General features: G+C 36.5%; 2 protein-coding genes across 11 annotated transcripts in view; one reads left to right on the top strand and one right to left on the bottom strand.

The window, feature by feature from the left end:
- The window catches only part of LOC127648861 (rho GTPase-activating protein 12-like), a 54,098-nt gene extending 49,055 nt beyond the window's left edge, over positions 1-5,043 (bottom strand). For all 3 annotated transcript variants that reach the window (XM_052133659.1, XM_052133661.1, XM_052133660.1), the window contains exon 1: positions 4,874-5,043. The gene's annotated coding sequence lies outside the window, so the exon portion shown is untranslated. The remainder of the gene's footprint in view (positions 1-4,873) is intronic.
- A 3,129-nt stretch (positions 5,044-8,172) lies between these two features.
- LOC127648670 (E3 ubiquitin/ISG15 ligase TRIM25-like) lies at positions 8,173-19,362 on the top strand. 8 transcript variants are annotated; one of them, XM_052133387.1, is made up of 9 exons: positions 8,173-8,807; positions 9,692-9,787; positions 9,980-10,213; positions 10,438-10,573; positions 10,709-10,768; positions 15,422-15,528; positions 15,846-15,893; positions 15,985-16,042; positions 16,170-19,360. In XM_052133387.1, exons 1-8 carry the CDS (start codon positions 8,217-8,219, stop codon positions 16,015-16,017), a joined length of 1,305 nt encoding a protein of 434 aa, XP_051989347.1. In that variant the 5' UTR covers positions 8,173-8,216; the 3' UTR covers positions 16,018-16,042; positions 16,170-19,360. The 8 variants fall into 8 exon arrangements, 5 of the variants coding, with proteins under 5 accessions (XP_051989347.1, XP_051989346.1, XP_051989348.1 ...); XR_007971197.1 differs by having other exon boundaries at positions 15,422-15,893; positions 15,985-18,493; positions 18,629-19,362; XR_007971196.1 differs by having other exon boundaries at positions 15,422-15,893; positions 16,170-19,361.
- Positions 19,363-20,454: the final 1,092 nt, after the last annotated feature.

Below are 20,454 nucleotides of genomic sequence, written 5' to 3'. Positions count from 1 at the left end.
ATGTTTTTATTAAAATATTGATCTCATTATTTACCTTGAAAACTACTGAATTTCATAAGATTCAAAGTGAGAAAAAAAATGTATATAAGCAAATAGTTGCATATGATTGGATGCATTTCTCCTTTGGTTCATGCCGAAATAATGAAAGACACAAGCAGTCGCAGACAGCGCTCATTTGTTTTTAATTAAAATCTGTTAAGATTGAAAATGTTCTGTTTTTAATAAATGATAAACAAAATTAGATGTATGAAAATTAGCAATTTTGGTCTATGTATTGAATAATTAATGGGTTTTAAATACATTGTAAAATGACCACTTTTATCTTCAAAATTCTCCAAAACAATTAATGTAATAAGACAGTTGTAGCACCGTTCAATAGTCCAATAGATTGTTAATGTCAATTGGCAACATAATTTATTTGCTTCCGAGTTTACATTTTATTTTATGAATGCCAGCTCACAGCGCTGTGGAGGAAATCAAACAACTAAAAAGACAGCCCAACATTCTAACAGCTGCAAAATTGTCATAGGGCAAAATAATAAACATCATTCCCCTTACAAAAATTCTGTTCAATTATGTAAGATATTAGAAAATAAACATACCATGTTTGCCTTCAGATATTTATATATTCTCTATAGAGATGACTTAAATAATTTAGAGCCTATAAGATTGTATTTTCATTGGATTATATTTTCTTATGTTTTATTTTCTTTGCTGCATTGCTTTGAGAAGATGTTGAGTTTCTTGAGGAAAGTTTAGACTGAAATGTTCATTATGGTAAGGTTGATTTAAAACCAAGTTGAGTGTGTTTTTTTCTTTGACTATATTAATCAAGATCCAAATAAGGAGAAAATTATAGTTTTCATATAAAGTATTTAATTCACTGAATGGATTATCCAAAAACAGACATTAAAATATAGTTATTTAATCTATAAAACACATTTTTATTGATTTTCCAGAAAAAATACTATTTTGATATATTTTGTTATCGTGTTAGAAAATTATTCATATCGTGATATAAGATTTTAATCATATTGCCCACCCCTATCAATGCTATTCCGGTGTCAAGAGCAAATGAGACCACAGGTCAAATCGAGTTCCCATGTGACATCATAGCAATTCCATTGGCTCATAGAACTTTTAATGGGTACTCTATACACTACCTGATTAGAAATCCTAGAAAAATCATTTTATGATGTGTGTCAATATAACTTTGTAAATATTTTTAATAACTATTACACATAATAGAATGAATCCATAAAAATAAAATAACAAAGTGATCAAAAATCTTATTTAAACACCTCCCCAAATCCAAACATTTACTGTCTCCAATGGCCCCATTTGCCATCACGCAAGCATCCATCAACTACAACAGGTGGAAAATAACTAATAGCCTACAGATTAAGAACTAAAGACAATTACAAATGTAAAGACAATAATAATAAATTCCCTTTTGTTCCCAAAATAATGCTGCCAAATGTGTGTTCTTATCGAATTTGTGTTTTGGTAATACCATTAATGATGTCTAAAGAAAAGAAAACTAAATTTTAGGTTCAAGGTGAACATGTCTTGTATTATTTTATGATTTAATCACTATCGTCTAAGTTTCTTTAATACAAAGAAATATATTATTAAACCTGCAGAGCCAACCACATTGAAATAAAGCAAATTAAACTCACAGAACCTCCAGGGATGATCTGAGATAATTAGCAGCTTTCTCATAGACAATGTTAATCTTACAAACAGAGGAAAAAAAAACAAAGTGAAAACTCTTTAAATGTGCTTGTTCCACGAGACTGTTGCACGTGACGGGACATGAGCTAATTAGACACAAGCATTGATGGCTTTTCTTTTGTCTGTACTTAAAAATATAATGAAATGTGTTTCTTCAAGCGCGTGTCTTTGTGACTAACAGCATTTCTTGTCATGTGTCACTCCGTCATTACACAGAAACATTTCATAATAAAAGCTTAATTTAAATTAAATTAAGTGTATGACAGAAATATATCACTATTGTAAAATTATGTAATATTCACCGTATTACTACTACTAATAATAATAATTCAATAGTAATTGTATTACATTTAAAGGTGCACTCAGTAACTTCTGTCTTTGTGTCATCTTGGACTTACACTGACACCTACCGGCTTGGATGCAGCATAATTTATAATCAATAGTTTTCCATTTCAGATGCCATTGTAGAAATCTAGTATTCGAAGTTAGTCATAATTACTTTAATCAATAAGTGTCAAATAATAGGACAGTTACTGTTAAACGAGTAGTATTCGGCTGGTCATGTGATTCTAACACTTTTATTGACAGACATAGTTGAGAGAGGAAAGAAAATCAAGGGAAGGACAGCGGGGATTAGAATGGAACATGACCCCGACTGGACTAAAACCTAGGTCTATATCACGAGCACCACAGCTTGATATGTCAAATCCACACTGACCACAAGGCTCTCACTTCTAAATTTTGATAACTTTATAGAGGGTTGTATCAATATTTTTGTTGTATCCTGTGGATTGAGCCAGGACTAATTAATTTTTGGACTGAATTACTCTGAACTGTTTAGAATCTGTCTCTGGGCTTTTGCTGCATGATTATTTTCAATAGTGGGCCTCATGGCAGTGTTCTCACATCAGATGGTATCGACTGCTTTGTCTCATCCAAGTGGTCCAAATCAAGCTCTGTTTTACCACAAAACATCAATCAAGAGTGTTCTGAACAACACATGGTGATTTTGCCATGACGGCTTTTATAAGGTTATTGATATGACTGGAGTCTTCATTTTAATGTGAGTGGTCATGATTTCCAACATATATATTGCAAAATTGCATTTCATGTCTTTAGGAGTTACACTTTTTGATGAGGAAAAAATTACTGAGTGCACCTTTAAGCAATATCTCAGTAGTGCAGCACTTTATTTGACAAAAATAAATACAATGTTGTATTATGGATTGTGCTGTGAGGTTCTGTATATATGCACTTCATTTGATAAAATATAATACAATATTATGTAGTAAATTAATGGTTATATTTTCATTTTTTTTCATGGTTTAACCATTTTCATGGTTTAACCATGTCGTGGTTGCTATAATGTGGTACTCAACTCTCAGTGGGGTGCGTGGTGAGTTGTGCGTGGATGCCGAGGTGGATGGTGTGAAGCCTCCACACACGGTCACATGCTATGTCTCCATGCGCTCAACAAGCCACGTGATAAGATGCACAGGTTGACGGTCTCAGATGCGGAGGCAGCTGAGATTCGTCCTCCTCCACCCAGATTGAGGCGAGTCACTACGCCACCATGAGGACTTTGAGCACATTGGGAACGGAACATTCCAAATTGGGAGAATATCCAAAAAAAATAATTTTTTAAATACAGGTATTGGACTCAGTAATGGCAAGTACCATAAATTAAGTATTGGTACTCGTACTCAAAAAAAAAAAAAAAATGGTATCAGGACATCCCTACCTACAACATGCCTTTAATGCATGAATGTTTTTTGTTTTACTACTAATAAATATGTTATTTATGTGAAGCCAGTCAAGTTATGTTAATATGTAGAGTGGCTATAATAATACACATCGTTTTAAATGGTTACAATTTCACAGGCAGACTAATTACATCATGACACCTGCATTATAGCCAGAGGCCGCTGAACACAGCAACTAAACACTGGCTTACTTAACAGAAGCCTGATCTAATGAGAGATGGCATCAGGAAGTGTAAATCCTGTGGTGAAATGTCTGAGCACAGGATATTTAGGATGAGAGAGAGAGTCTTTCTTTCTTTCAAACCTTTCTTTCATGTTTTTGGACCAGAAGAACAACCATGTTTCAATCACAAGAGCCAGACCAGACACACACTTTCCAGAATTTCTCTGAGAGATCTGATGAGTCATAATTTTACCATTTACTGTCACACTGACAAAATATGAACAAACACACGCTGCCTTTAAAACACAGACATTTGTCATGGGAAAAATACAGTAGATGAAAAACGGTAAAGTCAGGTAAATCAATACAAAATAATGCTAAATTCAAGTTTAACAAGACAGTAAGACCAAAGCATCTGACAGACAGTAGTTACACTTACACACAGAAACCTCCTATATCCAACACAATCACTCACAAACACACTGTCCACCGGTCAGCATGACAACAAAAATGCTTGTTGTCATTTTCTCACTTTTTTGGAAAGCTACAGTTGTGCGATGTCATGCAGTTTTAACCCAATGCTTAAGGAAAGTACATAGTATTTCGCTAAATGACAGCACGTAGAAATTGTACAGTTTGTCATTTCCATCAATATATGACATTAAAAAAATGTAATTACCTTGTCGTTTCCTTTTGCATGACATATAAAACTGAAGAATAATGTCTCAGGCAATGACACATCAATGTCAAATGAAAAATGTAAAACAATCCAAAATAACCCAAACCTAAACATTACACAAAAGGAGTCCAAACTCCATTCAATAAAATACAATAAAACCAGATTGACACAAAAGCGAAGAGTATAATCGGTGGTGAACAACTCCGCTCAGGTGAGTCAACACTCCTTAAAACTCACCTGTGTGAGACAGATTCAGTTCTCAGCTTGCGTTTCACGACAAAAAGTGCCCTTACAAACTTCCATTGCATCATAAAAGCCAATAAAATACTTCTCGTTTATGAAAAGCGGCGTTAAGCGGCGTTAAATGCTGTATGAATGTGTTTATTTCAAGAGAGAAAATGTGAGGAGACCTGAAGAAAAAGGTTCGCTCTCATTCCTACCTGCTAAACTGCTAACGCGGTACAAAAATCTACTCAACCCAGAGAAAACACATTTAACCGTCCGTGTTTTCACATATCACCGATATGAACTTACCTGAAGCGATATCCCAGGTGTTCCGTGTACTAAACTGGGTGAAATATGCTAAATGTGAGGGTCACTGCTGTTGTTGAGGAGTTGTGTGTCAAAGTTACTTGTTCCAGAGCCGCGGCGCGAACGAACTCGTCCAGAACGCTCGCGGCTACTTTGCCAACGCGCACTCCCACTGCTCCGCTCCCACGCGCTCCATACTGGCCGGTGCCTGGAAACTACACTTGGACTCCAGGAGGGATGATTGACAGGATTCGGACGCCACCGTGAGGCGAGAGATGGAAGACACTCTATATAATCACACACACCGAGAAGACACTTCTAAAACAAAATGGAAACAAAATGGAACCGCAAAAACTGCATTAAATAGAATAAAATATCAAACAAGTTTTAGTAATTTTAAAGAAACAGAGCAAGCAACCGTTTCAAGTTAAATATTTTTCAAAATAAGTTAAATAGGTTTTAGATTATATATATATATATATATATATATATATATATATATATATATATATATATATATATATATATATATATATATATATATATATATATATATATATATATATATATATGTACCCTTTATATGTCAGTTGGAACGTATTTGAACCTTAACTAAAGGGTAGATATTAGTACATTAGGCCTAAGTGTCGAATCTGTGCCTAAAGGGTAGGCTACATATTAGTAGTACCTTAAGGTGTAAAAATTTAAAAGTGCCCCAGTGACAAGCTGTTGTACCAGTTTTTTTACCAGCAATTTTTTTTCTGACAGTGTACATACATAATTGTGCATGAGGCTACTGAGTATTTTTTTAATGTAACATAGCTAGTTGACTATAAAGAAAAATAATTGCCACAGGTATCACAGTTGACCGGACCGTTTCGCCCCTGCTATTGTGGTCAGTTGAGACACATTGCTGTTTACACCTGGTCACTTAAATGTGTCTCCTGTGACCACTTGTGTTCGGATTCGGAGGAGGGTCTCTGATTTCAGGTCAATATACATCAATCACTGTGTCAGAGTGTTATTGCAAAATAATAAAAGCACAACAAAGTCAGAAAAGACAAGAAAACCCCCCAAAAAATGCCGCACTGTTTCTTCCAGATGCTGTTGAAATATAATCTAAGCACAAACGCAACATGTCAAGCAGAATTATCCATTATTTTAGTGTATTCCCTGTATTAAAAGAGCTTCAGGTGTTCCCTTACGACTTCAGTCCACTTGACATTGTGTTTACTAATGCATATGGGGAGTGCCTTCATACACAACCTATTTGAAACCTCTCTACAATAATGGCAATATTCTAATATTGGCTATGGTGATTGAGCCCCGCCTGTTTTGGCGCGAAACTGACCATTATAAAACAGGTCCACAGACACCATTTCCTCAGAATTTCTTCATTCAAGACAGCGATTATCTCTTGTCTCGAAGCCCTCTACGTTCACCGTCGGTACACACCAGTCAGCGGACGGAATCTTCACGGCCACGAGAAGACTCTTCGCTCCCCTGCAGTGCTCCGGCAAACATCACTCCGCCTCGGCGCTCGTCGCTTCGCTGGTGAATGGACCTCAGCATCCTGATTCTCCGCAGCGTGTCGGCAGGTGTAGAGTATCCTTTTAAAGCAAAATTTGTACTTGTGTGTTATAAATATAAGTTATATAAGTATAAATATATATTTGTATATCTAGAGAGCCACTTGAGACATGAGACTCAAGTCGCTTTGCTCACGAATCGCCCTCGTTCCGTCTACAATCAAAGACTTTCTCCCTGGATTGTCGATGCAATTACACTGGCTTAAGATTCGCAGGGTCAGACTTGCCCAATTGGTGTTAAAGCACACTCAACTAGAGGCATGGCCTCCTTATGGGTATGGACAAATGGTGTGTCCTTACAAGTCATATGTTTTGCAGCAGGATGGTCCTCGCAAAATACGTTTGCAAGGTTTTACAACCTAGATATAACGTCTCTTTCATCACAAGTCCTCTCTGTTTAGAGCACTTGCTATTCATTGGCCATATATATATATACACACTTATGCCCCCTTTTAAGTACGGGCTCGCATCATTTACACAACCGCCTGCATTCAGGCTGTTAGAATTCTAAAGTCACAAGCACTTCATTATAAATAAACTCCCTTCCCGGCCGGGTTCATAAGGAGTAATTCATATATGGCTATAGCTCATATATTCATTATGAGTGCTCTCCTCCTGGCCATCATGAGGATCACTCACTGCAGCATACACATGTCGATCGCCGTCCCAAACGACTGCACCGCCATGTTTCCTCTCTAGGAAGTTATGTTGTGTAGTGAGGCGTGATGGGATTCTGTTCCTCATGTGTGTTAGTAAACGCAATGTCATGTGGACTGAAGTCGTAAGGGAACGTATCGGTTGCGTATGTAACCTCGGTTCCCTGAGACCAAGGGAACGAGACATTGCGAACACTAGCCGCACCACAAGACTCAGAGTAAATGGTGTCTGTGCACCTGTCAATTTGTACCAAAATGAGTAGTCAGTTTTGCACCAAAACAGGCGAGGCTCAAACACCATATTCAATATTAGAATACTGCCGTTATTGTAGAGAGGTTTCAAATAGGTAGTGTATGAAGGCACTCCCTATATGCGTTAGTAAATGCAATGTCTCCTTCCCTTCGTCTCAGGGAACCAAGGTTACGTACTGTACGTAACCGAGACGTTCGTGCTTGTCATCTGTGTTGATATCAGACACACTAAAGAAGATCCAAGCTCTCGTGATCGTGTATCCACTTTTTTTATAACGTCCTAAAGCCACTCATAAACAACCAAGTTTAAACTCTTGTTTTAGCACAGCGATTGATTGACAGCTGAGGGGTGGCCCGGACAAGTTTATTTAACAAAAAAATTATGGAAACTTGCCCTAAAAAGCATGTATTTTGTAATTTGTAGTGGAATACATTTTTTAAAAGTAATAATCCCCATCCTGAACTCAGGTTACATTGATATAATTTCTTTCAGCTTAGAATGTTTTGAGATAATTGATCAAAGAATTAACAAATCAAGTGATTTAAGTAATGCACACTTGACCTGTTTACTTCAAATAACTACATTTAATTAATTCATTAAATGTATTCTTGGTACTGTTGTACTTTATCTGTATATTTTATGTAAAGTACAGAGTACAACCTACTGTACACATTAAAGTGAGGATGCAAAGGTTACCCATAAATTTCCTCCTTATATGAACCAGGTTTCAACCACCACACCCTGAGTTTAATATTTTACTAACTTATTCTGTTTTCCTGCATAGTCTGGTCGTGACAATTCCAAGGGGCTGTTGGTGAGCTGTTGTACGTGTCAGTGCGTACACTGAAATGGCAGAAGACCATATTGCATGGGATCAGGGCCAGTTCAGGTGTTCAATCTGCCTGAATCTACTGAAGGATCCAGTGGCCATTCCCTGTGGACACAGTTACTGTATACGCTGTATTACAGACTACTGGGATCATGAAGATCAGAGGAGAGTCTACAGCTGCCCTCGGTGCAGACAGACCTTCACTCCAAGACCTGTTTTAGGTAAAAACGCCATGCTGGCTGAAGTGTTAGAGAAACTGAAGAAGACAAAACTCAAAGCTGCTCTACCTACTGAATGTTATGATGGACCTGAAAATGTGGAGTGTGATGTCTGTACTGGGAGAAAACACAAAGCTGTCAAGTCCTGTCTGGTGTGTCTGAACTCTTACTGTCAAAATCATCTTGAACAACATGAGAACTTCTTCAAAAATAAGAGACACAATCTAATGGATGCCTCTAGACGGCTGCAGGAGATGATCTGCCCTCAACATGATAAACTGCTGGACAGTTTTTGTTATACTGATCAACAATGTATTTGTTATGCATGTACAATGGATCAACACAAAAACCATAAGACTGTTCCAGCTGCAGCAGAGAGAACTAAGAAACAGGTATGAACAGATATTGTTCATATTAATGCCAATTACAATGAGAAATTATTTAAAAAACAAATGGAAAATATATTACCATACCTTACTCATACTCAACTAAAATGAGTAACAATGCAAGTTAGACAGCAGCAGCGCTAGCAAACGTGAACAAATTTATGCTTTGAAATACAACTTATGCTTTTAAACTTTGTCGCAATGTCACAAAAATAGTTTACGCCTAAAAGTTTCCAGATTCATAAGTCATGTATATGTGGTGTCTGTAATGTGTAGGAGTGTAACGGTAGCCAGTTGGTAGGTAGCTGTGCAGTGTGTAAACCTCACGCCCCAAGAAGCCTTTTATCCCAAATCTTCCATTATTATTTATTTTCACACAAATGTTTTGCTCCATTTATACTCAATAAAAAGACTTTTACTGTTTGCCTTTAGCCCCATTGTAGCCTACTGTATAGAAGTTTGCTAATTGCTAAAAGACTTCATTGCTGCTTAATTGTACATCCTGCTGGGGAAAATAGCGCATTTCTACAATATACATCGGTAAACTGAGAGACTTTTGAGCGTGATGCTGAATAGACCCGCTAGGTGTCCGTTCAAAATTACCAAACGTAGGCTATTACTGAGTGCACGTCAAAAATGTAGGCTACAATAGTCAAATTTGTCATTGATAAATTAAAACAAATCAATTTATCAATTAAAAACTACAGGACCGCTGGATGCACCGTTCTTGTGACAGCACTCAAATGAAAAACATGCTATAGAATAGGCTAAGAATAAAACATATATACACAATAACTTATCTTTCCTGTTACACAATAACTTATTTTATTAAAAAGTTATAGATTAAATGACACACATAAAGTGAACTGTATACAACACTATCTTAACAGGCACATTTGGAGGAGACACAGAAAAAGTTCCGGCAGACAATCCAGGAAAGACAGAAGGAGCTTCAGGAGCTGAGAGAGACTGTGGAGTCTCACAAGGTGAGTTTTGAGCAGAAGAACAACTGCTGTCTGCTGGAAGAGCATTTTCACATTCAGTAAGGACTCTCATATCATTCAGTGAGGAGCCCCAGTGCTGGAGCACTTTCCAATCCCACTGAACCCCAATGAGGGTAACAGGCTGTGTGAAGTAAGAGCTGATTCTAATGGTCCTCTCTCTGTGTGTCCTTACAGCGCTCTGCACAGGAAGCGGTGAAGGAGAGTGAGAGGATCTTTACTGAGCTGATCAGATCCTTCAAGAGAAGCCGGTCTGAGGTTACAAAGCTGATCAGAGATCAGGAAAAGGCTGCAGTGGGTCGAGCTGAAGGACTCTTGGAGCGACTGGAGCAGGAGATTGCTGATCTGAGGAGGAGAGATGCTAAACTGGAGGAGCTTTTACACACAGAGGATCACGTCTATTTCCTCCAGGTAACATAAATGTAAAACAGCGGGTTTTTAAGGTCTCTTTACACTATTCATATATATATATAGAGATATTTGGTATGAAATTATTTCCATTAAATATTATTATAAATATATATAACTAGAATGTGTGTGTGTGTGTGTTTGTGTGTGTGTGTGTGTGTGTGTGTGTGTGTGTGTGTGTGTGTGTGTGTGTGTGTGTGTGTGTGTGTGTGTGTGTGTGTGTGTAGAGTTACCAGTCTGTCTCTGTCACTCGCAGATTTACAAACTCATCCAACATTATTATCAGTTCTCCTCTCTCCTTTGATGATGTAAGAAAATCTGTCTCTCATCTCAAAGAGCAGATAGAAAAGATAACTGGGAAAGGTAAAGCATTCTCTGTAACATTAATTGACAATCAGAAATTGATCAAGCGATATTGTGTAAGAATATGGAAAAGATGTACATTTAACATTCTTTTCACTTGAAAATGACATTGATAATATCTGTTGGTTTCCATAGTAACACGCATCAAGATGATTCCCAATATTGACCACAAAACCAGGCAGGCATTCCTCCAACGTAAGTTGATATATGCAAACAAGCAAGCACACATACACAGAAGTCAATGAGGTCAATAAAGAAATTCAAATCTTTCCCCATATCTCCATTAACTTTAATGTTTATTATTGAACATATTACACACTGTATAAGATCCAATTGCTGTTTTATTTTATTTTTTTAATTAAAAGATTTTCTTAGATTAACATGAAGATTATGTATTTTTTATATCCATCAGATTCATGTCAAATATATCCAGATACAAACACAATAAATAAACATCTCTGTCTGTCAGAAGGATACAGAGTGATTGCATATACTGACACCATCCAGCCGTATCCTGATCATCCAGACCGTTTTGATCGTTGGGAGCAGGTTCTGTGTAGAGAGAGTGTGTGGGGACATTGTTACTGGGAGGTTGAGTGGAGAGGGAATGAAGTGGATATATCAGTGTCATACAACAGCATCAGCAGGAAGGGGCGGAGTAATGAGTCTAGATTAGGAAACAATAATCAATCCTGGAGTTTGTACTGCTCTGGGTCTGGCTACAATTGCTCATTTTGGCACAATAACAAAGAGACTACACTCCCTTTAGACTCCAGCTCCTGTAGAATCGGAGTGTATGTAGATCACAGTGCAGGAACTCTGTCCTTCTACAGTGTCTCTGACACAATGACCCTCATCCACAGAGTCCACACCACATTCACTCAACCTCTCTATCCTGGGTTTTGGGTAGATGAAGGATCAGAAATTAAACTGTGTGATTTAACACAACCGATGATTCAGAGATCCTAAATATTACATATCTATGGTTGCATAGATATGTAATATCCGGTTTCACGGTATACCACGGTTTGAAAATTGACGGTTATCATACCATGTACATTTGCTTATCTACGGTATTGAGAAAAAAAATGCAACCAGACGGAGAATCTCACATAAATTTGAGATTTATACTTGCGCAAATTGGAAATATTCCACCTAATGTTATACTTATTTTGTGCAATCTGGCAACCATGACCCTTTTAGCATGTAAACGGTAAAGTTTTAGAAAAAAGTCAAGTAAACTCGCCCGCTTTGCGACAAACGTTATAAGTTCTATTATTAATAATAGATTTGTAATTATTATTATTAAAACTGAATAATAAATTAACAGGGAAATAGAGATGGCAAAATAAATTTATAATCTCCGCCTTTATTCAGTTTTTTAATGCCTGATATTAAAGTATCTATCTTTGTAGAGCAATAGGCTACAATACTTTAGGCAATTGCAGAATAGTCTCACTAGTCACGGATACATGTCAGAAAATTGAGTACACAACTATTTCTGGGCTTAAAAGATACAAAAACCAAATCAATGTAGAACATTGTATCTCAAAAGTAATACAATGTGGCTCCCTATGCACTACTTAAACCTGATGTGGGCCCCTTTACCAAAATAGTTAAAAATATTAATAATTACACACCATCACCTTTACAAATCTGTTTCAGGATTTTACATGAGTAAAAGAAACTGTTATATTTTGACAAAATGTTTCAGTTTCATATGAAATAATCTAAAGGTAGAATCTATTAGACCTCATTTTATATCAACAGTGGCAGTTTTAGTTAAAGTTTCAAGATGTGTTTCAGCTTGTATTTATTTTTCATAAATACTATAATTTGTTATTAATATTACTATTATTTAAGACTAGCTACACTGACCTAACCATGGTAATGAGGAGCCTTTCCTTCTGTGTAATATGTGTATAAATATGTAATATTAGTTAACAAACGGGATAATAATGGGCTCATATAAGTAAATATGCGCTTCAGTTTTTAACTTCCTTTAAATTTTGTTGTTGACATCATCAACAAAAATAGTGTCACTTGATGCATGTCCTTATACTGGAAAACCATGAACAAAACTATACAACATAAAAGGAAATGCAACCCAGGATACATTAAATGTTATGTTTAATCTATGGCAGGTCGACACTTGATTTCCAATGTAAAATCTGTCCTGAAGCAAAACCAGTTGAGAAACACTGAGATAAGGTACAGACAGGAGCAGTCTGGCCTTGTTGTCGCACACCTACAGTATATATTAATGGTTAATAATTATAGGACATTACTTTAAAAGCTCACACAGCTGATGTTATTTTTCATTTAGTAGTTCATTTAACATGCTATGCTAACATGTAAACTAACATGCTTTAGTTATATAACATGTTATAGTTACATTATATTTTTATAATTCTGTTTATTATAATTCTGTTAGCTTTCTTATTTTTTCTATTTATTTATTTTCAAAAGTGAGACTTTATTTTACACATATGTACCAAGACTGGACGCTGCATCATTCTTAAAAGTGTAACACATTCTTCAATAAAATAAATGGTTTCAAGTTTCAATTATAATAAAGTGTTTGCTCAAAAATAAATAAATAAAATAACCCTTCTGTTTTCACTAATAATAGTAATTGTGTAATATCGTATACCGTGAAACCGTGATATTTTCTGAGACGGTTATCATACCGTGAAAATCTCATACCGTTGCAACCCTAGTCATATCACTGGTTTGAGCTTGATCATGAATCTGTAACAATGAGTGTTATGGTGTCTCTTTTCTTTAACAATATATCAATGCAAAAGATTAAAATAACATGTATGATATAATATTCCCATCAGATTAATCTAATAATGTTTGTAGTGTAAAAGTGAAGAAGAATGAATGTGGAAAAATCTTCAGCATAAACAATATTCAAAATGTAAATTTATGAAATGTAATGCAAATAAACAAAAAAGGAAGCATTGTGTACTATGAATGTTTGCTTTACATAAGAACATTTATAAATATACAGTATAAAGTACAAATTAAACGTGCTCATGGGAAATAAAATGATATATATATATATGAATAATATAATATATGAACTACACAATTCACTCTACACCGATGATTATGACTATTTTGCTATATATATATATATATATATATATGGAAGAATATATATATAGTATGTATATGAAACATTTGCCATGTACCAATAAAATATATTTTAAAATATGAATTTATTTTATTTAATTAACTTTTTTCATACAAATTAACAAATCGAGAGCAAAACTATGATATTACAGTAATAGTTTTTAGTGTATATGATAATTACAGCTAGTTACTGTATTTTTACAGTAATATACTTTACAAATTACTGTAATCAGTAAATAATACATTGCAGTAGCTTGCTGTAAGCAGTCTTTACAGTAACTAGCTGGCAACAGTGTTGCTAGCATGTTACTGTAAAACAAAATGCCTGGTCAATTCTAACAGTGTAGATTTTACTCAGAATGGTGCCAAAAACAAAAAACATCCTGTGAGCGGCAGTTCTGCGGATGGAAATGAAATGTTGATGAAAGAGGACAATGGAGAATGGCCAGACTGGTTTGAGCTGACAGAAAGGCTACTGTAACTCAGATAACCGCTCAGTACAATTGTAGTGAGCAGAATATCATCTCAGAATGCACAACACATCAAACCTTGAGGTGAATGGGCTACAACAGCAGAAGACCATGTCTGGAACATTATTAGGACCATAGTGTTCCTCATTTGATGAAAAAACATCATGCAACAATGACAAACCACGACTGTAGGGCGCGAGCATGCAAGTGAATATTACTGGGTGTGAATGTGGAAAATTATTTTGACGTTCCGGTGCGAGTGACATCTGACACCTGTCATCAAAAATGATCAACCATCAGAATCAAAACTCCCTATGTTTCTCACCTTATATACAAATTATGTTTCAAACTGCGATTAAAAAATAAATAAAAACCACCTAAATCGTGGATGCCTGACAAGTGCGAGACTGGTTAAACAGAAAAGTATTAATTTTTTCTTGCTGTCACTAAGCTACGTCACCAACAGTGTGCTGAGCTAGACAAAAAAAAAAGATACTTGCGTGATGCACGAAGCATGAGTAGATTTACTGCAAAAAATAAAAGGTATTTCTGACCTTCATGACAACCAGCTTGGTGTTTCTACACTAGATGCCACAAAGTTATTTTTTGCCAGTGAGAAATACATGAACTCGGTTTGAATGTTACTTTAGACTGGGATGAAATTAAAAGTAGGTACATCTCAGAATTTTGTTTGCGTACCCTCATCGTCACCTCACATACCCCTTGTTACTGCTGTAGGGTTACTGCTCCTGCCTCCTAAATACTACAGTGAACAACGATCCAGGGGTTACTTCTCTCCTTAACACTCAAATACATGACTGACATACTGTAAACACACAACACTGGGAAATTTATACATTAGTTCAGCACCAATAAACATAAAAATAAGGGAACACAAAACATACATTAAAGGTGCAATACGTAATATATTTAATGTACTAAAGTATAAAATTATCATAATATGTTATCAGAGATTTAGCAAACATGAAGCTGAAATACTGGCTAATGCTACAGTCAGTATATTCTACTTTGAAATGTCCGTTCTGGGACATAATTTCTGTTAGCAGGTAAACAGCGCACTGCCGCAGCGGAAGCCAGCAATACATCTGGCTAACATTGACAGAGTTATAGAAAATGCACATGAGCTGGTTTATAGTTTGCAAGCAATAAAAAAAGTGCAAATGTATACATTAGCTAATCAACTTACATTGTTAGGCTCTTTGCTTGCCATTGTCAGTTTGCTCGTTCCTGTTGTGTGTCCTCAACCTGGCAACACGCGTGAGCTTCGAATCTGGGGAGGAGGGGGCGGGGGAGACAACTTTCTCCACAACAGAACAGAATTTGGTAACATGTACATTTTGCAGTCATTTTCATAAATATTTTTTTCAGGATTACTGTTCCATTTTGTATGTTTTAATGACTTATTTTACAATTTGTGTATTTCCCTTTTTCATCTGGCTTATGTCTTGGATAGAGCCAAAGATCCAAATGAGAATTTACTTCAACTGAGCCCAACCTAAACATTAATCAGAAGTGACTTTTGGTCTTTGGCCTTTGATGAGTTGTAATTGTCCGTTTCAATGCATTACTCAGCTGTTCACATAGGGTTGATGTAAATGTATCAGCAGTAATATCCTTCCATATCTTTCCATTTCAAACAGATTTCTAATCAGTGTTTCCAACTCATAGCTGCACTTGCAGCTTCACAGGTCAGTTTGGTCTTTTCTGTTGTGTTTGGTAATACATAATACAATGGTTATTAAAAATGTATAATGACAAAGATGTCTTTGCTGTCAGCAGTTATGTGGTGGTGACCTGGCTGCCACCATTTGACAACAATCCTCTGCCAGCTTTACCTGTTAGTATCCTTTAAAATATGTGGTGAACACAAAATACAATGATTTGCTAGCTGAATATTTTGTGCAGTACACAGGGAATGAATCACAATAACTATGGTTCACCATGATTCTCATCCCAACTCACAGGATGATGCTGCAACCAAGGACTTTATTTTACTCCCTTCATGGGAGTTGAGGTACTGGATTTTATGTGTAAGTTACCTATTTTTCCATATGTTGATGTAATGTATAGAATTGGGGTATGAATTTATGTCATTGTATTTTTCCCCCATTGCAGTTTTTTCCTTCTAGCCAGCCATGCACCTTGTACAATGTCCCTTGTAATGGAATGTCCCTTTCTTTTGTAAACTTGTTGTTTTACAGATCCTGAAGCCAAAAATAAAGGGAAATTTAATTTCTAGACTCCATGAACCCTGTAAACTTTGGGCATGGGAGCTACATTAAGACTTTCAGGTTTTGCTTTCAGGATAGCAAGTTCCGGTATTTCCAGTTCTACTGTTCTGCGTTCATACAAATAATACGCATGTGTTTATAGTTCATACTAACACAAAACTCTGTCTGCACCATTATGTAAACGACTTGTTTTACCCTGTGATAATAATTGTCTTTATTCATTTTTAAATGAACAGCTTACAATTTAATGTTTTTTACAGGTGTGAAAAGAGACGGAATAGTACTTTCGCTTGACTCCAAGAACCCATGTGGTTTGGAGATTGCTGTTATCTTAATGTTTTCAGGTTTTGCATGGTTCTGTTCAGTTTAATATTGAGGGCAATCTCCAGGTTTTTTTATATATAGGTTTGTTATCATTCTTGTCTTTTGACCTGAAACACCTGGCTGTGCACTCATGCCAGTGCCATTAATTGATAAATTCACTGATAAGACATAAAAGCCAGCTACACACTTCGGTCTTGGATAACGAGTTTACCCATTTTGACATCTATGGCAGCCGTTTGAGACCATACTTTTACGTTTCAGCGAGTTCTGGTTAATGTTTCCAGAGTTGGTATTTTTACTATTTTGTCATATAGTAAAACCAAACCACTGGCTGTAGCGAAGAGGGGTAGTTCTGTTTTACACCCCAATTATTGTTATATATATATATGGAGTAATCCAGGGCTAAGTGTGCATTAAATTATTTTAATGCACGACATGGAGGTGAAGAACCACCCGAAGTGAAGCCCACAGATGTAAAAACAGGAGTGTTTAATTCACACCTAGGCGTGGATTACCCCGCTTATTCCATGGTCTTGCCACAATTAATAAAGTTAAAGCTGTCATTGATTTTGGGAAGACACTGTCAGTGTCTGTCTATGTCTATGCAAACTGACTGGAATTACCTGTGCAGTAAACTGCTTTAATGCACACCACCTTCCAGCGAATCAGAATAAAGTATTGAGACTGACCATGGTATAATACAATATGATCAACTCAACTTTGTTTTCTGCATACATGTGACCGCTCCAGAAGATATATTGTTGTATAATAATTAAATGTGCTGTGTTATTGTTTTATTATAGAATCTTGGCAAATCAAGCCTTTAGACTATGTCCTTACTGAGAGACTGTGAGGTACAGCTTTTAACTTATTTGCATGTAAACCATTATTATCATCAGTGGACTGTCATCATATAATACATTCAGAGTACACTATATACTGTATGTACAATATGGTCTTATTCCACTCTTAATTAACAGGTTGCACCACTTAAGCTTGGAGGGAATGACTGTGTGATATTCATGTTGATGGTAAATGGTCATATAATTGCTATACCATTGTCTCTGTGTGTGCTAAACACTGCATTTGTTTGTCACGGTTTTTAAATCCTATGTCTCTTCCTTGTCTCGTGCTTTGTTTATTACTTGTGTGTGTGTGCGTGGATGTGTGGGCGTGACGACTCGTTACCGTGATCAGCGCTCAGCCGCAATCACTCCTCTTCACCAGCTGTTACTCATTTCAATTCCCTTTAAATACTCACCACTTTCTCATCTCGTCAGATCGTTTGTTTGTGATGTCCGGTTGTGTTGATCCCTCTGAGTTCCAGTCCAGTTCCCTCGTTGTCCCTGTTTCGTGTTCAGTTGGCTCTTACCCGGATTCGTCGTGTTTGTTCAGCACTCCTCATCACTCTTCTCACCCCATTCATCTGACCATTGGAGCCCCTGCGTTACTAAACCTTCACCCCGGACTTTTCCCCAATCTTCACATTTTGTCTGTCAATAAACTTATTGTCACTTGCAACTTGCTTCCTAGCTTCATTCGTGACATTGTTAATATAACATCAGGGTTTTGATATCCATTATGTGCATTCCCAGTATGCAAGTCATTTGTAATAAAAAAAAAAAAGCCAACAGTCAGTCACCAAACAAATTATCCAACCGGATCTAAACATTAAGGAGGTCACCCCATCTGTGCCAGACGTCATGGAGGTCACCCCAACTACAAGAATCCATGTATGCACAGGGAATGTTTATGTATTGTTTGACTATTGTTTGTTTATGTATTTACCTTTCCTGTTTCATAAAAGTGTTTGAGCAGCACTTGACTAATGACATTATTATTGAAATGTCTTATCTTTTTGCACAAAGGTCTCGGTGGTGATGAAACCGATTCTGCTCGCCTGTGACTGGGAGGAGGAGAACAGAACCCACTTGTATGATGCCATGTTGGCCATAACAATGCGAGACCTGTTTATTGACACCATTTTCTATGAAGGTGAAATGGATGAGGACAAAAAAAAAAAAAAAAGAGTTTTTCTTGAAGGAAAAATATGACAAAAGAAATATTTGTGTCTTGCCTGCACAACCCTCACTTTTAACAAGCTAACTGATGGGGTAGATCTGGGTAAATATTGTTTTGTATTGTCTTGTAGTTTTGGTTTTTTAACCAATTAAAGTTTTGTGGGGGGAAAAAGTGTTCTTGAAACGTAATATACTAAAACTCAATTTTGTATCTTATATCTTATTATACATTTTTGTTTCTAGATTGAAGATTGATTTTTATGTTAGCTGTACATTTTGCTAACAAAGGTTAATATAAATAAATAAATACAGCAACACTTGAAGGCAGTGAAGTATGTGACTAATAAATTGTACATTATGTAACACTTCCAGTCTACTAATAAATGTTCCTGGAATGGTTGCCTTGCTACTAGTCTCGGAGCACACTTGTCCTCTTGATTTTGTTCTTTAGTGTGACATGTGGCTGCAGCCATGAAACCATGTGTGGCAGGGTGGAGGGCGGGGCCGGGTCGTGATCATACGCACCCGGTCGCATATTAGGCTAATCAAGCCTCTGAGGTTTAAAGGTCGACTGCAGAGTATCGTGCGGCAGAGAGAGATCGTTTACGGACATGTCCGTCGCGCGTGCGCGTGCGCGTGCGCGTGCGCGTGCGCGAGCGTGAGTGTGAGTGATTTATGAGGACAATTTTGTAAGTTACAAATTAGTAATTACAAGGGTATTATGCTATAAATGTGATTTATGAGGACATTTCTAGTGTCCCCATAATTCAAATCGCTTAAAAATCATACTAAACAATGTTTTATTGAAAATGTAAAAATGCAGAAGGGTTTCTGTGAGGGTTAGGTTTAGGGGTTGTGTTAGGTTTAGAGGATAGAATCTATAGTTTATACAGTATAAAAGTCATTATGTCTATGGAAAGTCCTCATAATGATAGGTAGACCAACATATGTGTGTGTGTGTTGTCTTTAAGTTTCTCATTAAAATATTATTTATATTGAAAAGCCGGTTCTCGCCTCCTCCTTTCCATTGAATACCTTTACACCATGGTTTCAGACTACTGGACAGGTTACTTATTTCCATCCAAAATTATATTCCATCTAAATTATATTCACAACTACACTGTTGTATATGCATTCATGTTTCTTTTTGAGGTGGAGATCCTAAGTGTACATTTAAAAGGAATAAATGAGATAAGACAAGCAAATAGGTGATCATTTTATTTTTGTATCACACCTGCCAGGGAAACTCAGTTCCCACGTTTAAAAGCAAAGAGCATAGTAGGAGCATACTTTATTACATTGATTAGTTATATATGATTGAGATAAATTCACAAATAGCCACATAGCCTTAATACGGTGGGGAAGAAAAGAAAGCAGGGGTGCACATGTCTAGTCATGCGGAAAAATCAATGAAACATGTTAAGAAAGGTCAGGCAATATTAGCTATCCCAGCATCTCCAGTTCAATGCAAGTCTTATGGTTACTTTGACCTAATCTTTGCGCATCAACAATAAAAAAAAATCCTCATTAGGTTGAAGTCTCGATCTGACGAAGGGCTTGCAGCCACTAGATGTCACTAGATGTCGAAATGAGTGGCGCTTCACTAGATCCATAGAGGTGGAGCTAGACTAGGTAAGCTCCACCCATATGCTCTGCAGCAAGCACCACTTGAT

Source organism: Xyrauchen texanus, chromosome 9 (genome assembly GCF_025860055.1).
Source record: "Xyrauchen texanus isolate HMW12.3.18 chromosome 9, RBS_HiC_50CHRs, whole genome shotgun sequence".
Taxonomy (NCBI): Eukaryota; Metazoa; Chordata; class Actinopteri; order Cypriniformes; family Catostomidae; genus Xyrauchen; species Xyrauchen texanus.
This window is presented reverse-complemented; position numbering and strand designations above follow the sequence as displayed.